Consider the following 23965-nt stretch of genomic DNA (forward strand, 5'->3'; position numbering starts at 1 on the left):
CTCAACCTCAAATTTTTTTAGTTGTGCCTTCATTATTCATGTCCCATAAATTTCTCAGACTATGTCATCCATTTGGTTTCATGGTAGCATTTGGTTTTTGTGGTAAACATTTGCAAAATAAACATTTTCTACAAATAGATTGTTTTTATAAACTAAGATGTCTGAACACATGGCATTCTAACCACATGATCACAAGAAAGTCAAGCCCGAGACCACCTACACTAAAGTCTCACAAGGGAGGTTATCCTTTGTCAGTTATCACAGAGCCTTCAAAGCCTTCATGACTGTGAAGCTCTGCCTTTCATCCTATTATCATTTCCATTTGTCTTATCTAATAGCTGCTCAGGGTGGATAAAACGGGCACATTTGTCCCACTAATAAACTTTTGGCCCAAAGAGAAGCTATTTTACCTAGCTCAGGTGAGACTGTGTCCTGCCTTTTCCACAATGACCAGGTCCGATCTCTGGAAACAGCTAGTAAGAACTTGTCATTAGGTGAGAAGGCCATCTGTGTGACAGTCAAACTGTGGAAAACTAAATTCTGCACTTGTTTCCAAGATGTAGTATTCCAAAGAATGATAGCTGCATGCTCTTTCTTAGCTGCCTATAAAAGAGAGATGAAACCATCAGGCAATTTAAGTAAAAATCAAGTGAAAAGAAAACATTAACTATATATATATTGTTTCTATGAGTACATTTGTATGTATCTGTGTAAGTATAAAGAAAAAGGTCTGAGGAGACACAGAATACTACAAGACACAATCTCTGGGAAGAGGTACAGAAGACTGGGATTAGAAAACATGAACCATCATGGACTTACATTGCAGTCATGGTCTGATTTTTTTTTTAATAAGAAGAAACATCTGTATATTAATTGTGTAATTAAAAGTTAGTTTATGACACGAAAAGCACAAGCAGTGAAAGACAAAATAGATAAATGGAACCACATTCATCAAATGACTTTATCAATAAAGTGAAGAGACAGGCTACAGATTAGGAGAAAATTTTTGGGAATCATATACCTGATGAGGGTTTAATATCCAGAATATATAAGGAACTCCTATAACTTAACAGCAAAAAGACAAACAACCCAATCAAAAAATTGGCAAAGGACTTGGACAGTTAGTTCACCAAAGAGGATATACAAATGGCCAACAAGCACATAAAAAAATACTCAACATCATTAGTCATTCCAAAAAGCAACCAAACCCGTTGCCATAGAGTTGATACCGACTCATAGTGACCCTACAGGACAGAGTAGAACTGCCCCATAGGGTTTCCAAGGCTGCATAATCTTTACAGAAGCAGACTGGTGTATCTTTCTCCGGCAGAGTGGCTGACGGGTTCGAACTGCCACCCTTTCAGTTAACAGCCAAGCGCTTAACCGCTGCACCAAGCTGTTAACCAGGGCTCTTTCATTAGTCATTAGGCAGATGCAAATCAAGACTACAATGAGATACCACTTTATCCTCATTTGAATTGCTATGATACAACAACAACAAAAACATGGAAAAATAACAGGTATAGTCAAGGATGTGGAGAAACTGGAAACTTCATCCATTGCTGGGAATGCAAAATGGTCTAGCTGCCCTGGAAAACAGTTTGGCGGTTCCTCAAAAAGTTAAACAGAACTACCATATGACCCAGCAATCCCAATCCTAGATATATACCCTTAACAAATGAAAGCAGGAACACAAACAGAGACCTGTATACCAATGTTCATTGCAGCACAATTCACAACAGGCAAAAGGTGGAAACAAATGTCCATCAACAGACGAACAGATAAAAAAATACAGTATATCCATACAATGGAATATTACTCAGCCATAAAGAGAAATGAGGTCTTGAGAAATGCTACAACACAGATGAATCTCAGAATAAGTATGCTGAGTGAAAGAAGGAAGACAAAAAAAGAATACATACTATATGATTCCATTTATATAAAATTTTATTTTATTTTTTGGTGAAAACATACACAACAAAACATATACCCATTCAAAAGGTCGAGAAGGGAGAGGGTTGACATGTTGTGGGGTTGTTAACCAATGTCATAAAACAATACGTGTACTACTGTTTCATGAGAAACTATTTGTTCTGTAAGCCTTCACCTGACGTACAATTAAAAAAAAATTAAATATACCAATTCAATCATTTCTACACTTACAACTCAGTGACACCGATTACATTGTTCAAGTAGTGCATCCATTCTCACTTTCCTTTTCCAAATTATTCCTTCAGCATTAAAATAAACTCAATGCCCCCTAAGCTTCTTATCTACCTTTCAAGTTGCTGTTATCAACTTGATCCCATAGATAAACTCATTGCCATTAAGTCAATTCTGTCCCAAGCCACCCTATAGGACAGAGAACTGCCCTATAGGGTTTCCAGGGCTGTAATCTTTATGGGAGGAGACTGCCACATCTTACTCCCATGAAGCAGCTGATGGGTTCAAACCATCAACCTTTTGGTTAGCAGTTGAGCACTTAACCACTGTGCCACCAGGGTTCCTTGTCCCATAGAAATAGTTATTTAAAAGAGCACAATGCTCAAGACAGACATTCTTTACTAATTATATAAAATTTTAGAAACTGCGAATCAGTGGTTTCCTAGTGACAGGGGCAGGAGGGGATAAGGAGGGGCAGGCAAGAGACACTACCAAGGTGCACAAGGGAATTTGGAGAGTTGATGGATATGTTCACTATCTTGATTGTGGTGATGATTTCACAGGTATAAACACGGCAAAACTTATCAAATTATTCACTTTAAACATGCAGTTTATGGTATGCCAATGATACCTCAATAAAGCTGTTAAAAAATGTTAGTTTAAAAGAAAGATGCAATACGTGCTAGAAGCGGACCAGTTTGAAAGGGAAAAATAATCAGTTATATGACTGGTAGTGTCCTACAATAAACATAAATTAGTTGCTCAGTGAAAGCACAACTATTCTTGGTACTGAGACCCACTCTTCCCACAAGACCCTGTAACAGAAGGAACTCTCAGTACCATCCTCAGACTGGACTAGTTGGGCGAGGTGGCACAACAATATAGAATATTTCTTATGATGCCCCTTAATGCAGGCTAGTGGCAAGAAGTCACAGCAAAAGCAAGGACACGGGGCTCATCTAGGCAGGCAGCTCTCAAGTTAATGCTTAAGTAAGTTTTAGAAAATTCAGAGGAATGCAGAGCAGTGTGAGGTTATCAGACCCTTCAGATAACCCTCCATAACTGTTATCTCCCTTCATAAAATGTGGATAAATACTCAATAGTGATCAAGTACATTCTCCTAGGTAAAAGTCTGAAGTGTACTATTCTGCAGTCCATATGCTGTGACAGCCAGCAGAGCCGGCCACCACCCTGCACGGGCCAAGAGACTACACTCACTTAGGTCACTGTCTAGAGTACTCTTGAGAAAGTCAGATGAACTGCACTTTGAATTTCACTTTCTCATTTCCCTGGGTCTCCAGGACTCCAATTATCTTAAAATTTACTTATCACATTTTCATGTATCATTCTAAGATACCTGATTCAATCATTTTGAGTAGGAGGCATAAACAAGCTCAAGCTAAGCATTTAAGCGGGAAAAAAAAGTGTAGCTGAAAAAGATTTAAAATGCAACTGCAAGCTTTTTGAGGGAGAGAAGGGGAAAGACAGAATGAAAAAGCAAAATGCAGAAAAAGCAGGCAGCGGTGGCGTTTCAGGTAGTATCCTGCCTAAATCACTACCAAACTTTCCAGAGCCTGATGATCCAAATAAACTGTGCCCAATAGAATAAATAGCAAAATTCCCTACCTTACATGCTGAGGCAAGCAGAGTCTTTGAATTGTTACAAGCAACACAAAATATTTCATAGCCATGTCCATATCTACAATTAAAAAAGAGAAAATACATGACCCCTGTATTGTTAAATGTACCTATTCTCATGGTGCAAAATTTAAAAAAGTGAAAAGGTAACATCAATCCCTCTAGCTAACACAAAGTTCTTTTAAAGAACATCACATTTTCATCTGGGCAAATATTAGGAGAAAAAAAAGGATTCGGAGAAAAATGCTAGCTTCCTAAAAGCAATACACCCACTCCTCACTTATCGACACGGTTAGGTTTCAAATACCAGGTCATTACGGGAAAATTGGCGTTATGCAAAAATGAAGGATGACCACATCAGATCACAAAATGGAGGATGACTACATAACTGCCAAATTATATCATTACATAACCGCCAACTTACATCATTCCATAAGTGCCAAACCTCTGAGAATCATGGCCCAGCCAAGTTGACAAATAACCTTAACCATCACAGCCAGCCGTACTTTCGCTTCACACCTCAGTGTTCATTACTGCCAGACATGTGTCACTACTGCACAAAACAGTTCTGATAGTAGATTTTTTACTATTGTTGTAAATGTGAAATGTAGGATGAGACAGTTGATAAGGGAGGAGTAGGTGTACAACTTGTTCAAACAATTAGATTAACATACAAGCTTCACCTCCCACTCCCAAACAGTAAAATAAACAATACACCACAGAAAGGTTCTGACGGAGTGCCAGCAAAGACAAAAAACCTTTTAAAAAGGAAAAAATATATATAATACTATGCCTCTCTATGTTAAAAATTAAGGACAATAAGCAAACTTAAATAAAATACATAGTAACATAAAAATTTCAATGTGAGATATGATTATTGTCACTTATGCAGAGACACTAGCAGACCAAAAACTGGGGAATATGTAGGTAGGAAAAACGTAAAGGAGAAAATCAAGTTGTGGGGGAAAAAATCATAAGTTATAACAGAGTCAGATCAAAGAGCTAAGTACAGTTTAACTTACAGTTTCTGAACTTCAGGCCACAATGTATTCTGCAAAAGATGATCCTCAGTGGGAGGTTCTATAATAAATTTATAGCATTGCAATTATTATTTCTATTTACATGCAAATAAAAGTGAATTACAAAGCAGGTATTTAGGTCAGCAGTGACAGATACCATACTATGTCTACAAATGATTTTATTAAAACATCGTTTTGCCATATCTTACCAGTAAGTACAGAGGGTTGAAAGGCCATCTGGTGATACTCAAAACCAGTACTAGTTAACAGTTCCTCTTCATCAGAAGGCTGAGGAGTTATATCTCCTAGTTTAAAGAAATACATGAACATCATAAATGTAATCACTATCCTTATTTCCTCTATACTTGGCCCAAAAAAAAGTTCACCAAATGGAAAGTAGTGGGTCTGGTATCCAGAGTCACATCCACATGATTCCAAAGCCAAGAATACTCCCGCCACTCTAGTAGGAGCCCTGGTGGAGTACTGATTATGAGCTTGGTTACTAACCAAAAAGTTGGCAGTTCAAATCCACCAACTGCTCCTTGGAAACGCTATGGGGCAGTTCTACTCTGTCCTATTGGGTCACTATGAGTTGGAATTGACTCAACAGCAACGGTTTTTTGTTTTTTTTTTTTTTAGTATATTCCAAATATGTTCCTTGGAGCATTAAGCAATTCCATAAAATTTTCTTTCCTTTTTCTTTGACCTAACATTTCCCAAATCTTTTAAACTATGAAACGTATTTTTCAGGTTACCCCTATTCCCATGGTTGTAGTGCTCCATGAAACACACTTTGTGAAAGCTCACCTATTTTAGTGAACTGCATGTGTACAGAGTACGTATCATGAAACACATCTGATGGAGAAGACAGACGCACATATGGTGATCTTTTAAAAAATCAGCTGTAATACACATTAAGTACAAGTTTCACAAGTATGTAACTGAGTTTTTAAAATATTTTACTATGTTTTAGGTGGAAGTTTACACACAGCAAATTAGGTTCTCATTTAACAATTTTTATACAAATTGTTCCATGACTTTGGTTACATTTTTCACAATGTGTCAACGTTCTCATTATTTCCCTTCTGTTGGTTCTGTTGCCATTAATCTAGCTTCCCTGGCCCTCTTTAGCTTCTCATCTTTGTTTTAGGGTAAATGTTGATCATTTGGTCTCATATAGTTGATTACTTAAGGGAGCACAGCACTCACGGGTAGTACGGTTTATTTTATAAGTAGCTAGGTTTTAAGTGCCCTGGTGGCACAGTGGTTAAGAGCTCAGGCTGCTAACCAAGAGGTCAGCAGTTTAAATCCACCAGCTGCTCCCTGGAAACACTATGTGGCAGCTCTACTTTGTCCTACAGGGTCACTATGAGTCAGAAACGACTCGACGGCAATGGGTTTGGTCTTTGGTTTTTACGGTTTCAACAAGGAACCCTGGTGGTGTCATGGTTAAGCACTTGGCTGCTAACCAAAAGGTTGGCAGTTAAAACCCACAAGGCGCTCTGCAGAAGAAAAATGTGGCAGTCTGCTTCTGTCAAGATTTACAGCCTTGGAAACCCTACGAGGGCAGTTCTACTCTGTCCTATAGGGTCACTATGAGCTGGAATCGATCCGACTGCCATGGGTTTGGTTTTGGATAATTTCAATAATTCTGAAGATTAAAGCCTTACCCTGAAAGACAGCTTTATTTGATAATCCCAAAGCAGGGACAGTAGCTCCTTCTGGAAGATCGCTCTCTTGCTGAAATAAAAAGTATGATATATATGTTTTATACAAGTTTAAAACCTCAAAGTTACTACTGCCTCAGGCACTACAAAATCTGTGTTCATAAATAAGAAAGTTGAAAGACCACCTTGTGCTGATGTCTGGCCACACTTTCACTTCCTAAACCAACACAGACAATGCTAAGCAATCATTCTCCAATACACAGGGCTCACCTAACCCCCAAACCCCACCAGTCCATGAAGTTCGGCATCCTCTCATGCACGAGCTCTACGAACCCTAACACCTGAATGAGTTCCAGTGTCTGACAAGGACTGCATTGGGCTCGCTTTGGGCAAAGAGTGGGCTGAAAATGGAAGGCTCAGAGTTCCACTTCCAAAAGGGTCTCCTAGGCACGTCCCTGACGATGCTCATGCAAACACAAGTGCTTTCCAGAAAGGCACCAGAATAGTACTTTCATTAAGTGTATTTAAATAACTTCTAACACAACTTTAATTTGAAGTGGCAATACTGATAATTTGTTTATATACTCTGTAACTTATAGCAATCAAACTACTACATGTGAAACTATATGCTAACCATCAAAACTGGCATATGTCCAAATACTAAGAGTGTTTCTTACAATTTAACTGTAATATATGGACTGGTACTAGACACAAACATGAGCAATGCGTATGTAAACCACCATCAAGAACAGCTACCCAGGATGCTTGCTTTATCTCAGAATCAAGAAAAATGTAACAGCATGAAAAAGAGTAATGAGCAACATTCCCACATACCTACTCCTATATTTAGTATGGCAGCAAAACCTAAAATACAGCTAGAGGCTTTCCAGTCTACCGGATTCCTGTATTTTAGGACACAGAATTGAGTGTATACCTGGGATTAAGCCTCCCATGTGATACTAAAACCGTATTTCAATCCCTAGAACTGAGAGATCCTGAAACTGCTTCTTCACCCCCACATGCTTAGCTCTATATGATAAACAAGGAACCCCAGTGGGGCAATGGTGAAACTTGTGGCTGCTAACCGAAAGGTTGGCAGCTTGAACGCACCCAGCCGCTCTTTGGAAGAAAGACCTGGCGATCTACAGTCTAGAAAATCCTACAGGGCAGCTCTACTCTGTCACATGGGGTCCCTATGAGTCAAAAATTGACTTGACAGCACCTACCAACAACAACATATAATAAGCATAATCCAGACCTCCCCGATGATCTCATTCTCAGTGTCCGTTATTAGAAGACACAAGCAGAACAGGGTCTTAGGTCCTCTTCACATAATCAAGAAAGCCTGTGTGTGAGGTGCTCGGTATATACTCCAGGAAATTAAGTTTATTTCATTTCAAACAACTCTCAAATCTTCACTTCTTCTCCAGTCTTAACCCAGACTGCTGCTGGTTTCCCTGCCTTCAGAGTCTCTTGGCTCAAATACATCCTGCCGTCAGCTAAGTCTTGTCATTCAAAACTGTTTTTCATTGATCAATTTCTTTGTTTAGGGCCTCCACCAGCACCCCACAGTCTGAACTGTGCCTGCCTCCCAAGGTCTTCTACCATTTGACCTTCCTCCATACTCTCCATCTGCCTCTACACAGTCTTCATTCCAACAAGCACCCCAACAGCTCTTTACACCCCACTGTTCTCTTTCTCTCTGCCTATTAAAAGCATCTTCAGTCATTTCAAGCTCAGAGCCAAATCTGTGGCCCAACACTAAGTACAGAATAGGACCACATGATGTTCACTTCTATGTAACATAATCACTTTCCTAATTATTTTCTCTTCCTTCAAATCTAGTTACTTTATAATTTTTATATTCTATGTATTTTTATACAGAGCCCTGGTGGCACAGTGGTTAGGAGCTACAGCTGCTAACTAAAAGGTCAACAGTTTGAATCTACCAGCTGCTCCTTGGAAATCCTATGGGGCAGTCCTACCCTGTCCTATAGGGTCATTATGAGTCAGAACCAACTCGATGGTACATAACAACAACAACAACGTATTTCTATTAGCAGTTCAATTCTTTAATAGTAGTGGGTATAAACATAAACATAAATAAAAGATTATCCTTACAAAATTCAGCAGCAGCCCCCTTAAACATTTTCTCATTACTCTAGTACAGTGACTTCTTCCTTCCATGAAATTTACTTTAGCACTATAAAATTTAGCAATTAACTGGACTTATCTAATAATTGCAGGTAAGTTACCCTCTACCCCCACTCTACAGCTAGATCATAATCTCCTTAAAAATAGACCCATCTTTCATATTTTGTTTTATCCTAGGTACCTACAACGATTCATGTCACGTATCAACAGATACACTTGTGTCTTAAATTTTAACGATGCTTTACAGTATCCTGGTCTAATCTGTTACATAAAATTTCTGGTTTTAAAATTTAAATCACTACCGTACATACACAAGTTTGTCAAGTCAATAATTAACTATTCGACTTTCTTTCTACTCGTGTACTCCATTTAAAGCCCAAAGTCAAAATTTTTAAAATTTTAAACAAAGAGACTAAATTTAATTAAAACAGAAAAATACTCACATTACAAAGTATGTGATTCAGTGATTGGCCTGTAATAGTACAAAAATTTTCCACAAAGTTCTGAGGTGCAGAAAAAACCCGAAGAACTTTTTCATCTGCTCCAGATACAAACTGGAACCGGTGAATCATGGCTAAACATTTCAGGTCATATCCATGTATCTGAGGCCTTGCAATTTCATGCCAAGTCACCTGGGTATTGAAATAGGATTTAAAAAAAAAAAAAAAAGTTTCAAACACCAAACTTCTTTTCAACAAGCAAAGTATTAGACTTAAAATTATTTATTATGCCATGAAAATCTGACCATGTGGCAGATTCATCCATGTTGTATCAGTAGATTACTATTTTTCTGCTCAGTAGTATTCCCTTGTATAGTATGCCACATTTGTTCATCCATGCACCTACTAGTGGACAGTTGGGTTTCCATTTTTGGCTTTTACCAATAAAGCTGTTATGAACAAGTCTTTCCATGGATATATGCTTCCATTTCTCTTTGGTAAACACCTATTGGTAGAATGGCTAGATGATATGGTAGATATATACAGTTGATCTTCATTATTTATGGATTCCGTATTTGTGAATTCTCCTACTAAAATTTACATGTAACCCCAAAGTCAATACTCGCAGTGCTTTCGTGATCATTTGCAGACACTGTGCATGTGAAGAGCAGCAAAAAGGTTGAGTCACTCAGTACACCTGAGGTTGAACAAGACCAGTTTGGTATTTGCTAATTCAGTGTTCAAGGTGACTTTATATTTGAATAATGAGAATTGACTGTATTTAACATTTTATGAAACTGCCAAACTATTCTCCAAAGTAGTTATACCATTTTACAATCCTACCAGCAGTGTATGAAAATTCCAGTTGTTCTACATCTTCACCATCACTTGGTATGGACAGTCTTTTTAACTTTAATCATTCTAACAGGTATGTAATGGTATCCCATTGTGACTTTAATCTGCATCTCACTAATGACTAATGGTACTGAGAGTATTTTTCATGTGCTTACTTTCCACCCATATATTCTTCTTTAGAGATATGTATATTAAAATCTTTTGCCCATTTTTTTACTGGATTATTTCTGTTATTATTATATTACTTAGTTTTGAAAAGTTCTTTATATAACTCTGGGTAGAAGTTCTTTATCAGATGTATGCTTTGTAAATATTTCCTCACAGTCTGTGACTTGTCTTTTTAGTCTCCTACAAGTGTCTTTAAAAGAGCAGTTTTACATTTTGGTGAAATCCAATCTATAAATTTTTTTTTTCCTAAAGGATTGTGAATACACAACAACTGAGCCATACTGGTAACATATGTCAACTCATCAAGGACCACAAAATCACTCCATTTGTTTTTTAATTAACTATTGATGTTGCTTCCAATGTCCTCAACTCTACAATCTGAATTTTTCAAATGTGTTATTGAAGCAATAATGTTAGTGGTGAACTTCATTCATTCTCATGAACTAAACCAGTCAGTTCTGTGAATTTTTGTCAGAAATTGAAGCTGAATATCCTGCCGTGCCCTACCACACAGCAGGTCAATGACTTCCCAGTGGTAAATTTTTATTGTGATTTTTTGAGCTCAGGACCAAGACTGAAAATTTTCTGATCAGGAATAACTGCCCTCAACCACTATTATCCAACACTGTATGACTTCACAAACTGGCTTTTATTGCAGACTTGACATTTCCTAATGAATTCAAGCTAAAATTACAAGGCATAACAGCACTTCTATGAATAAAATGTATTTCAAAAACAACTAACATCTGAATCACAAGAAATGCCCAGCTGCTCTATATACTTCCCATACTACCAAAAACTAAAACAAGAAGAGAGATTTCCATTCTTACACAGATTTACAGTGAATACAGTTTCTGAGAAGAATCTTATACAATTCCATAAATGCCTTCTAAGCAATAAATATGCTTAATCAAAATCATGTGTATTGACTTATATCAGTATTTGACAGTACCTATCTGTGTGAAAGTCATTTTCAAAGATAAAATATGTAAAATCTCACTGCAGATGAGCATTAATAGGCTCACATTTGTAACGGATTTTGGTAATAGGGAATACTAACTTTGAACTCCAATTAAGAGAAATGTTATTAACCCAAAAATAATTCCATTCCTCTCGTTAGTAGACCTGTATTACAAAAAAATTATATTTAATTATCATTATTAATATATTTTGAATTTTAGCAATAAAGATTTTGGAGAAATTTGTTTTCTCTCTTGTTATAGAGGTACCTATCTACATCATAGTCTTGATTTTTCCTCCAGGCCCGCAAACCCTAAAATATTTACTATTTGGCCCTTCACAGAAAAAGTTTACCAACACCTAGACTGGAGAGACACACAGAATTACGGAATTTGGAATGAGGAGAAATATTTCTTTGGAGGTGGTGGTATTAAAAAAGCATTCTTGATGAAGTAGAAGGAAATAATCTATAATATTAACTAATTGTCCTTGGATGGTAAAACTAAGAGCAATAATTTTTTCTTCATTCATTTCCGTTTTTCAAAAATTTTTCTCTGAAATACAGTAAAAGTGTAATTAAATAACAATATTACTTCTTAATCTTTCTTTAGTGTTAAATATAGCTTGGGCTCCAGGACAAATGATAACAGAAATGGACTGTTAGGAATTAAGACTATTAGGAATAAATCTATCTTAACATTTTAATTTCTGCATAAAGTCAAAGAAAACTATGTTCTTAAACTGTTATAAATAGCAATTTATTGAGTGCTCTCTATAAGCCAGACACTATTTAAATGCTTTACATGTATTAATTTGTTTAATCCCATAACAATTTCCATTTTACTGGTAAGGAAATTGAGTCACAGAGAACTTAAGTAACTTGACTAAAGTCATACTGCTGTTAAGTGGCAGAGCGAAGAAATGACTGGTTTCACAGGTCACACTTATATTCACTATGCTAAACTATCTCTCACTTTAAAATCTATTTGGTTTCTAAATTGGTTTGAATAGCAAATTAGGAGTGAGGGATACTGCATTATGCAAAACTATTTGATTTCCGAATTATAAGTTGCAAGAGTTTGGATAATGAGGAATTTATCAAAAGCATATCTGAATCTACTCAATTCCCAAGTTTTGATAAGCAGAGTTGGATAATGAAGTTCTCCTCTGTTTATGAATGGGAGACTGGAATGAAAGAAAAAAGGAAAATGCAGTTTTATGGTTTAAGAAGTATCCATGTTGCCTGTATCTTGATTTAAATTTAACTGAACTTTTTATTTTGAGATAATTGTAGATTCACATGCAGTGGTAAGAAATAATAGAGAGAGATTCTGTGTACATTTTACCCAGTTTCTCCCCCAGTGCCACAACCAGTATATTGACACATATACAGTCAAAAGACAGTCAAGTTGCCTTAATTTTATTTTAAATGAGATTCTTTTCCTTACATTTAAGGATACTAGTATATCTAAACTTTAGTTTCCTTTAGTGAACTTTTTAAAAAATAAACTTTTTTTTTTAACTTAAGTATAATATGCATACAGAAATGTGCTTAATTAACAAGTGTACAACTGGATGAATTTTTACAAAGTAAATATACCATCAGTACCCAGATCAAGAAATAAGCATTATCAGCATCCCAGAAACCCCCACATTCCTGCTCCCAGTCACCTCCTCCCACTGTCCAATATAACCACTATCCTGATTTCTAGAAATAGTTTTAAACATCTGCTTTAAAAAAATAAAAATATTATATAGCACAACTGTTTCTGGGAGACAAAGCTCTATGAATTTTAACACATGTACAGATTTGGGTGACAACCTCCATAACTGGGATACAGAACAATTCTATCAACCGTAAATACTCCCTCATGATAGATATCCCTTTAGTCACATTCTCTCCCTGGTAACGACTGATCTGTTTCTTCCTCCCTATAATTTTTTCTTCTTCAGAATGTCACATAGATGGCAGTCATACAGTATGTAATCTTTTAAAACTGGCTTCTCACTCAGTATAATGTCTTTGAGGTTAATTTATTTGATGATTACTTCATTTTTTACTGCTGAGTAGTATTCCCTCGCGTGGATATACCAGTTTGTTTATTCACTCACCTACTGCAAGAACATCTCGGCTATTCCTAGTTTCTGGTGATTATAAACAAAGCAGCTATGAACATTTGTATACAGGTTTTTGAGTGAACAGAAGTGTTCATTTCTCTATGGTAAATACTCAGGAGTGGGACTACAAGGTCATATGGTAGGTGTATATTTAAGCTTTTAAAATGCCAAACTATTTTTCCATAGTGGATGTACTGCTTTATATTCCCACTAGCAGTGTATAAAAGTTCCAGTCGCTCTGCATCCTTACCAGCACTTGTTACAGTATTTTTTTTTTTTTACTTTAGCCATTCTAGAGGATGTGTGGAAGTATCTCATCATAGCTTAATTTGCATTTTCCTAATGGCTAACAAAGGAACCCTGGTGGCACAGTGGTTAAGTGCTCAGCTGCTAACCAAAAGGTCAGCTATTTGAACCCACCGGTGGCTTTGTGGGAGAAAGATGTGGCAATCTGCTTCCGTAACAATTAGTCTTGGAAACCCAATGGGGCAGTTCTACTCCGCTCAAATAGGGTCACTGTGAGTTGGAAACGACTTGATGGCAATGTGTTTAATGGCTAACAATGGTGCAGCACTGTTTTTTAACGTGGATCAGTTAAATAGGAAGACATCTTACCTGTGATTGGTCTTTTCTCTTCCATGGAGCAAAAAGCCGTGTTGTCTGGTCAGTACCAACAGTAATGATAAATTCTCCTTCTGGATCCCACATTAGGTCTTGGACACCATCAAAGTGTCCTGAAATGACAATCTCTGGAGTCCACTCTTTCTGCAATAAAAGTGTTCATGACAGATACCATTTTATCAAAGACCAGCACCACTTAAAATAAAGCACTCATCTTTGATAGTGGGAAGGACTGAAGTCCCCTACCAAGATGAAAAGCTAAGAATGGGATCTAAAATACTGAAAGCATAAAACAGGATCCATTTTCCAATCAGGCATATTAGAACTTAAACATTCGAATATATGTTGTACTCTTTAAAGCAGTAACTTTGGGAAATTTCCATCTTTCAACCTTATTGAGTTACTCCTAGAAGCCAGTCATTACATAACCTTTTTGTGACTCAATTAATACTTCTGTAAAACAGAGACAGTAATAGCACCTACTTCATAGGGTTGTTATGGGGATTATGTGAGTTTATATTTGTGAAGCATGCAGAACAATGCTGACACATTCCAGGTACTATAAAGAATATATTAAACTAAACAGTAAAGAAAGAGTATTATTTTAAAATCGGTCAGTAGATTCAGAGAGTGTGCCTGACAGCTTTCTTTATTAAGTAAAAGGAGTTGTATGTGTAGAGGACAGAAAGATGGATCAGACCTAGTTGACGCACCTACTGAGGAGCCTGCAGTCACCATGTAAACAACTGACAACAAAATATAGAAAATGTCAAATGCCTGGTCCACAAAGCATTCTTTTGAACAACTTTGATTGGTGGAAAAACTTGATCTTTAGAGAAGAATTAAATTTGTATAAATAGCCAAAAGATGATTCAAAGCCAAGGTCGAAGAATACAATCAGTGACTAAGTTGTATTATTTTCTGGTCAAAAAAAGGCTGTGACAAAGAAATGCTATTAACTTTCTCTGTGAAACAAAAACTGATTTTAAAGTTAGAACTAATGCGAATTTCAAAAAAGTTTTAATGGGCAATACTTTTGGACTAACAGTATTGTTTTTCCAAAATAACAGTGTAAAGGGCAGTGTTTATTTGCACATACAGAACCTGGTATATTTGTTTTTTAAAATTACCCTCAAAACTTGGTAAGGAGCTATCATAAATATGAAGTCTAATTATAAGTACAAAAATGGACAGTGGTAATGGCTACACAACATGATACAAACATAATTAATGTTAATGAATTGACTGTACATATAAAAAATGTTGCAATGGCAAATGTTTTGTTATATACATATATATTTACAACAATAAAACAAAACTATACACACAAGTACAATGAAATCCTGCCTTTTATTTTGAGTTCCTCCTTACTCATCTGATACTCTTTTCTATGGAGGCCCTCAAAGACCAGCTGAAATACAGCTCAAAGGAGCTCTGAGTTGACTAAGAAATTGAGAAAACATCTTATTTAAAAGTGGCGTTTAACTGATGATTCACTGCTTCACTTAACAGTGAAAACAATCTTGAAGGTCACGAGGGAAAGAGGAAATCACCTCATGTGTGGAGGGGTCAGAACACATAGGCAGACACAACTGTTATAAAGCCCACAAACTAAAGATTGTACAAATCTATGAATTTTTTTTTTTATAAAGGAAGCATCAGATGCATTTGGAATCTGCTAACTCACATTTCACACAATATTCTTATTTCTTTCATTTATTTAATTTAAAATTATACAGTATCCAGTATGTGTCAGGACCTGTTTCACATACTTTACAAATATTAACTCATTTATTTAATCATCATAAAAACCCTATGAATAGGTGCTATTCTTATCCTTATTTTAGAGGCGAGGACCTGGAGACAAAGATTAAGTAATGTTCACAAAGTCACACAGCTGGTAAGTGGTGGGGCCAGGATCTGAATCCAGGTCCATGCCCTTAGCCACTATATTCCTGCTGTCTAATTTCCCTACACCCAAAGAAACTGATCAGAACTAAGCTGGAGAATAAGAGAAGGAATACTGCTGAGAGGCAGCTACATGACTATGGGAAGAAGACAGACTATCTCTGTTTGAGACAAAAAAAATTGTGTAAGATCTAAAAGAGCCAAAAATTTGGAGTGTCATTTAGAATTACACATAGCAACAGCCCTTGAAAGCATCAATATATTCCACCAAAAAATAACAGGTGATCCTAGTGCCCTTTTGTTACTTATTCATTTAATAACTAACTACAGAGCACTTTGCAGTCCAACAAGAAAATGTTAAATTGTGTTATATTCTTTAAGACAGGGAAGTTATACATTTTAGGAAAACATCCATCAAAAAAATTATGTAGCTTAAAAGGGTTGTTGTTGTTAGCTGCTCTCTAGAAGCTCCTGATTCATGGCAACCCCATGAACAACAGAATGAAATGCTGCCCAGTCCGGCAGATCAGTTGTGGATTGGACCACTGTGTTCCATAGGGTTTTCACTAGGTGATTTTTAGAAGTAGATCACCAGACCTTTCTTCCTAGTTTGTGTTAGTCTGGAAGCTCCATTGAAATGTTTAGCATCACAGCAACATGCAAGCCTCCACTGACAGATGGGTGCTGGCTGCGTATGAGGTGCACTGGCCAGGAAGCAAACCAACGTACATTTCACTTACGCAGAAAATTTACCTATGTGTAAATATTTTTTACTATGTGCAAATTTTAATATCTCAACGATGTTGCAGAAACAAATACTTTTACTGTTAGAAAAACATGAGTTTCTTAACTAGTATAACTAGAGGATAATGTCTATAGAAGCAAGTATCACCTGAACTTAAATGCTTCTAGTAGGTTTCTGAAGAGTGTTATAAGTAAAACAACACTGTTTAGCTCGGTTTCATTTAGGATTCACAGTAGTTGACCAGAAATGCTTCACTTAAAAACGCTTCTTACTGGGTTAGCTGCATTCTGCTTCCAAAGGTGCAATGCTCCATGGAAAGCATGTGCGATGATCATGGAGCCATTGTCACCAAACTGGCAATCATAAAACCCCAGAGTATTCCCACCAACTTCACCTACTCGAACCTGCACAAAAATAGACAGAAAACAATTCTCAATCAATAGCCTACATTGCTCTTGGTGGAAGCCATTTGATTCCAGAGATGGTTTAAGTTCCTCGTCATTTGACACACACAGAGTGAAAATTTGCAGTTAGAGGAATACAGATTTGAGATTTAAATATTCAATTTATAAAACCCAATTTTCTGTTCCTTAAACAAACATCCACATTTTTACCTGTTCTAGCCAAACTCCTGACTCTTCATCTGGAGCCCAGAGAATCATGGTTTTATCCATGGAGGCAGACAACAGTTTCATTGGTTGCTGTAGAACACCGTCTATGGAATAAAAACTAATGCCTTCAAGTGGTCCACAAGCATCATTTTTGTAATTACCAGAAAAAACGACAACAAAAAACACAATCGCCAAAAGTACTGCAAGATGCATGTTTGTAATAGCAAAAATTTGGAAACAACACAAATGCCTACCATTAGGAGAGATAAAAAGGTCATGATTTAATCAGACAATGAAGTATTATACTGCAATAAAAGCAAATAAACTAAGAGCTACATGTATCAACATGGATACATCTTCAAAACATGTTAAGTTAAAAAAGCAAGTTGTAAAAGGGTAAACACAAATTGATATTACTAATATCAAGTTTTAATAGCTGTAAAATAAGATTACATTTATAGTTACACAAATGTGCATTAAAAGCATAAAGAAATGCATGGGATGGGTGTGCACTGAATTTAGGACTGTAGTTACCTCTGGAGAAGGATGGAGGGAAATGAGATCAGCAAGGGACACACAGGGTTCACAGTATCCATAATATCTAATTTATTTAAAAAAAAATAACTGCAGTAAATATGGCAGAATGTAAGTATGAGCTAAATGGTGGTAACCTGAACACTTACTATTGTTGTTCTCTATTTTTGTCCTGGTGAGAAGAAGGCTGAGAGAAGAATGTGAGGCTGTGCCTTGCTCAGCTCTACAACCCAGCATCAAGTCATGTCTGCACAGAACTCTCACTTCAAACATGGTGGTTAAGTACCAAAGAACGAAGAGAAAAAAGAGTCTTGCTTTTTCATAAATTATGTAGCTCAGTATTATCAAGGGTAAAGTTTCCCTTAAATTTGGTTTCAATTTCTCTTAGATCTCATAAAGCTTAAGAGAAAGAGTTAATGGGGGTGTGGTCATTTTGATATCATGGCACGGATCATACTTTTCCCACTCAGGAGTGCAATTTTCAACTGAACTAAGTGTCCAAAAGGACAGAGATGCAGTATTATGCTTTGTGAACTTGAAAATGTCTTATAATTGGGATTTCTTATCACACTCTATAAAAAAAACTCTCCACTTCCTGTGGTAAGCCCCAAATGCTATGCATGACATTTAATTGAAATGAGGAATACATGTGTGCCTTTCTTCCTACCTTTGTAAAATGAAGGTTGCCAATGAACCGCATTTACCCAATTTTCGTGACCAGCTAGGACAGTCTCCAGAGTAACAGCAAATTCTATTTTAATACCTGTAACAAAAACAATGAATGTTTTCTTTCCTCAAAGTGCCTCTAAAAAGAACATTTTTATAACCAACTCAGTTGTGGAAACTGAGTCAAATAAAAAAATTAAAACAAAATATGATAGCTTAGATTCAACAAAAAGTATATGCATTCTAAAATTTCATTAACTCACCCACTGTTCAAAGGTATAGGAGAAAAAAAGTGGTAAAAAAAGATACATTTTTCTGTATCTGGTCATAAATACTAAGGAATATGCTCTATTTTCTTTAATTTCCTGGAATAGCTACTGTTACACTACAATTAACAAGCAAAAACAGATATACCAGTTTCCTTACTACCCTCACTCATTGTCAGCGTAATAGTCTAAAATACCATAAAAAAAATCATAAGAGAAATGCACAAATAAAGGAAACCAAATCAGTACTTTGACCTTTCAAATAAAATAATGAATGAAAATACCAAGAAAAATTTCATATTTGGGTATAGCTGCCCATAATGTGCGGATTATAGTATTGTTTGGATCACTCCTTTAGAACTATGTTACCAGAATCTCAACTGTAATGGACTTTATAATCAAGAAGAATAAGAAAGAACAGTATACCACAATGAACACTGCTCACTGAGGACTAACTTTATAATTTAGGTACATACTCAAAAATATTTCTTTCAAATACAGCATTCTACCATGACCCACACACTGGGTATATATAATCAGAATTATATATACTACCCAAATGTAGGAATTTAGCTTTTCTCTTATGAATATCCTCCAATAAAGCTATGGATAATTCACACTATACCTTTATGTCTATTTAAGATTAATGAGATTTCAAAAAATTATATGTAAAAAAGGATTAAAATAAGGTGTTACCATGAGAAAACTGAAAATTTGTTAACAATTAAAACATTAATATACTGAAAGAACATTATATATTTTCAGCAATTTTTAAAAATCTTGTAATTGTTCATAAGAAAATTAAGTTTCATAAGTGAAAAATGACTGATCTTCACATAGAAAACAAAAAAGAAAAATTCATGTTATCAGTTTTAGGCAGGGATCTGACATGTCTGACAAACTTACCCTCACAGAAGTGTTTGATGAAACAGATATATGAACCAGCTAAGAGATTCAAGTATAGCTACCTCAAATATTTTCATTATTACTCACTTTCATTTTCTATAGTAAAAGTGTTTTCCTTCAGTCTTATATTATCATCATCTTGAATTTCTAAAGATGTCGATTTTATATACAGCCTCCATATTCTTATCAGGCAATCTTGCGAACAACTTGCTAGGAAAAGATCTCTACCTAAATATAAAAACAAATTTTATTACTTTAAAAACATTATATTCTTAAACTTAGGTATAAGACTTTCTCTCCTCTAATTTGCACATTTCTAGATTTCCAAAAAAAATTAGCCATTGCTTCCTTACTCTTCACATATTTGACCTACATTCATTTTAATAACATTAGCAAATATACATACAACACTAATAAATGTTTATAACAAGTGGTACTCTTATATACAGTCTATATACTATACAAAGAACTTTTCAAGAATGTCTGCTAGTGTCGTCTTAGAAACATCAACTTGCTCCATCCTCTACCACCTCAAATAATAGTTAATAGTAGATAAGTAACCTCTTTTCTAATTGAGACAATAGAAAAAAGTAATGCACAAAGAAAATTTAAAAATTAAAACATAAGAGGCTGCTTTCTTGGAAGTTACACATACTTGTACCCAGCATATGTGCCTTAGCTAAATTTCATACTGACCAAAGATTGCCCACTCCACGCCTCTTATCCAATCCTCATGTCCACAGAGAAAAAGCACTTTCTGAAACTATTAAGATAACAAAAATCATCAGGCTTAATATGAGAATTTAACATTTTCATAAATATTAATGACTTCAGTCATATTAGTGACTGGTCTCAGCCAGCCCTACTGCATCGATTTTTATTGGGGAACACTACCTGATTAGACATCGGATAAAGCATTCAATTGGGAATGAAAAACCTCGTAATATAACATCTAAATCATCTAGCTGAGCAACTCTGAGTAGATAACATCTGTAGACCTTAAATACTCTAAATGCTTACGAGGTAAAATGACATAGTGAGGACACAATATAGAAGAAAAGTTGGGTAGTTTCACATTTTTAACTTTCTTATAGAATGCAAAGAAACAAGTAACCCCATTATTACATAAATGAGCCCAGAGTTAACCAACTCACTTTCTGAAACAAATGCTACCCTATTTAGTTTAACCACTCCAAGTACAGGTAAAGCTCATAAAGGCAAATAAAAGACTACCAGGGGGCATTTCACTATATTTGTATTTCACCTCGTTTAAAATTTTTAAGAATTAACAGGGGGTACTTCACTGTAAGTATATTATACTTGATATAAAAATTTTAAAGGGGAAAAAAAAAAAAACACTACCATGTATCCTCCTTCCTCCACCTAATGACTCTTTCCCCCTAAACAAGTCTGAGCTTGGTGGCTTAAGCATCAGTTACATGGTGTTCCAACAGACAGTGGGGAAGTCATCTATCAGAGGACTCTCAAAAGATTCTCCAATTAGACTATTTTTGTTTAAAATTTTATAATCTGGAAATAATTGAGATATGTAATTAATAAGAACATGATTCTAGTCTCTTATTAAACATAGTTGATTACCTGATCATTCTTTTGAACAAATAAGTGAATTTTGCAGTCGTCATCACCACATGCTAATATTGGTACTGGGGGAGAAAAAGAGGCTTCACTGTTAAGTATTCCATCACATGCTATGAATATCTACTACCTATGCTGGATTCTAGGTGCTAGGCAAAGAATCCTGACTTCTGTTTCCCACATCACTGAGCAAACAAAGTGGAATAAAATCAACACTCTAACCTGCTCTATTAAATGGTTTCTTGGCATAGAATGACTATTAATAAACTGAGAATCCTTTAGTCCATTTTCTGTCGCTTATGAGCAGCGAAAGAGAAGCTCTGAGGCAGGTAAGGAGCATTTTCACTGTGTAAGTCAGAAGATCAAGATGAAAAGTTGTTAGTATGACTGAATAATAAAACAAAAGAGCTACTAGGAATCCAGCATCATGGCTGTTGCACAAAAATTTAAGGGTATAAGATGTTTGTTACTTCAAGGACCTTACATTTCGTTTGAGAATTCAATATAAAACCAAAATTCATAAAGCAATTAGAGAACAAAATAAAAAAGCATGTAATTAAATATATGGTTAAAAAGCTAGAAAAAGTACAACTGTAAAATTAGTTTTCTTTAGTTAAGATAGAAAAGGAATTTACAACAGCAAAGGACAGCCTTGATGACTGTGGCTTACAGATAAAAAAGGGGATTTTTTTCCTAAGTAAAAAAAAATTCATTGATACTAAGTATATTTTTCAGCTTAACAACAACAACAAAAAATCCCTTGGCATCAAGATAGAGGGAAAGAAATTGTTTTGTTTTAAAACTAGAAGCTGTGCAGTTCCTCCTCGCCGGAAGCCCTCACACAAAGTAGAAGTGCAACATGAAACCACAGCTCCTGCCACAGAGGACAACAGAAGCCGGGGCTTCCAAGCCCTGTCTCTCTCCACCAAGCCTGGTTATGTAACTGAGGAGACAAAGAGACGGACTCACACTGGCTATCATGTTTGTGGCAGATAATAAAAATAGGTACAGATGGGTTGCACTGAAAAAGGGAAAAAAATTTTTTTTTATTTGTAGCTATTCCATGCTTTGCCTTGCCTTGCCTTGAAATTTTTTTATTTTTATTGTGCTTTAAATGAAAGTTTACAGTTCAAGTTAGTTTCTCATACAAAACTTTAGACACACTGCTATGTGACCCTAGTTGCTCTCCCCATACTGTAACACCATACTCCTCCTTTCCACCTGATTTCCCGTGTCCATTCAACCAGGTCCTGACCCTTTCTGCCTTCTCATTTCGCCTCTGGACAGAAGTTGCCCATTTAGACTCATGTATCTACTTGAGCTAAGAAGCACACTCTTCACAAGTATCATTTTATGTCTTATAGTCCAGTCTGATCTTAGTCTGAAAAGTTGGCTTCGGGAATGGTTTTAGTTTTGGGCAAACAGAGAGTCCAGGGGTCCTGTCTTCTGGGGTCCCTCCAGTCTCAGGCAGACCATTAAGTCTGGTCTTTTTCCTAGAATTTGAGTTCTGCACCCCACTTTTCTCCTGCTCCATCAGAGACTCTCTGTTGTGTTCCCTGTCAGGGCGGTCGATAGTGGTAGCCAGGCACCATCTAGTTCTTCTGGTCTCAGGCTGATGAAGTCCCTGGTTTATGTGGCCCTTTTGTCTCTTGGGCTAATATTTTCCTTATGTCTTTGGTGTTCTTCATTCTCCTTTGCCCCAGGTGGATTGGGACCAATTGATGCATCTTAGATGGCCGCTCGCTAGCTTTTAAGACCCCAGACACCACTCACCAAAGTGGGATGCAGAACATTTTCTTAATAAACTTTGTTATGCCAATTGACCTAGATGTCCCCTGAAACCATGGTCCACAGACTCCCACCCCTGCTACTCTGTCCCTCAAAGTGTTTGATTATATTCAGGAAACTTCTTAGCTTTTGCTTTAGTCCAGTTGTGCTGACTTCAAAAGGGAAATTTTTGTTTGGAGATTTTAAGTGGTCTTAGGCAAAGTGTCAACATGCAGGATGTGAAGGGGCTGTGATCTTGAGAGAGATGCTCACATGGTCCATCTTCAGTATTTTTTGTCTCTTAACTTACCCTATACCTTCACTTTCTAAAGAATTAAATAATTTTCCCAAATTAGATCTATATACATTCACAATATATTTCACAAATAACAATATCAACCCTGAGTATCTATTAAGTCACTTAAATTTTCAACAGCTACCAAAATTTCTAGTAACTACCCTTAACTATTTTCTATATTCAAATCATTTAAGTACTGAGTCAAAAGCTATGTTAGCTACCTCTTGTTTCATGAAAACATTTAGATACAACATTGAGACCAATAAATTTCTTTTAAATATACAAATATACATTTTTTAATACTTGGCAGAATACTCACCATCAGTGTTAGGCAAAAAAGACAAGGAAAGAGCCAGACCAAATCCATTCCCAAAGTCCAAGGTCTGAAGGCATGTCACTAAGATATAACATAAAACATCATGAACAAGTAACTCAGTTTATCCACCTAGAGGGGTTGGGTAGCATCATCACAGACCTGGGTATCAGCAGGGAGATAAGAGTCAATCCTGAGCTGACAGGCAGAAGAAAAGTCCAACAACTATCTGTGAGGTGAGGATTATTCCCCACAAACATAAACCCCATTGATTATGTAAATTAAAATGGCCAATTTTTAACAGGGTTATAATGATCAAAATGACATATGAAAAAGCACAGAAGAAATTTTACATTAACAAATAGTTTGGTGTAGAGAAATTCTGAAGAAGTACAAAAGAAACAATAAATACTTATATAACATTTTAAATCTTAAACCAAAAATATCCCTGAAGTGTTCTTAAAACCAAACAATAGTTTAGCTTAACTAGTAAAGAATGTCTGCTTTGAGCATTGTGCTCTTTTATGATCTATCAATATGGGATCAAACTGA

The 23965-nt window shown here is 36.0% G+C and overlaps 1 protein-coding gene across 2 annotated transcripts in view; it reads right to left on the minus strand.

Moving 5' to 3' along the window:
* ELP2 (elongator acetyltransferase complex subunit 2) overlaps nt 1-23965 on the minus strand; it is a 50029-nt gene that overhangs the window by 7729 nt on the left and 18335 nt on the right. For both annotated transcript variants that reach the window (XM_023735441.1, XM_004380907.2), the window contains exons 5-18: nt 23420-23497; nt 21039-21103; nt 20136-20202; nt 19527-19667; nt 18269-18364; nt 17071-17171; nt 16729-16860; nt 13798-13947; nt 9085-9273; nt 6491-6560; nt 5030-5125; nt 4824-4881; nt 3790-3862; nt 411-603 (exon numbers count right to left, since the gene is read on the minus strand). In XM_023735441.1, coding sequence (XP_023591209.1) covers nt 411-603; nt 3790-3862; nt 4824-4881; nt 5030-5125; nt 6491-6560; nt 9085-9273; nt 13798-13947; nt 16729-16860; nt 17071-17171; nt 18269-18364; nt 19527-19667; nt 20136-20202; nt 21039-21103; nt 23420-23497 — 1509 coding nt within the window. The remainder of the gene's footprint in view (nt 1-410; nt 604-3789; nt 3863-4823; nt 4882-5029; nt 5126-6490; nt 6561-9084; nt 9274-13797; nt 13948-16728; nt 16861-17070; nt 17172-18268; nt 18365-19526; nt 19668-20135; nt 20203-21038; nt 21104-23419; nt 23498-23965) is intronic.

Source organism: Trichechus manatus, unplaced genomic scaffold (assembly GCF_000243295.1).
Source record: "Trichechus manatus latirostris isolate Lorelei unplaced genomic scaffold, TriManLat1.0 scaffold00078, whole genome shotgun sequence".
NCBI lineage: Eukaryota > Metazoa > Chordata > Mammalia > Sirenia > Trichechidae > Trichechus > Trichechus manatus.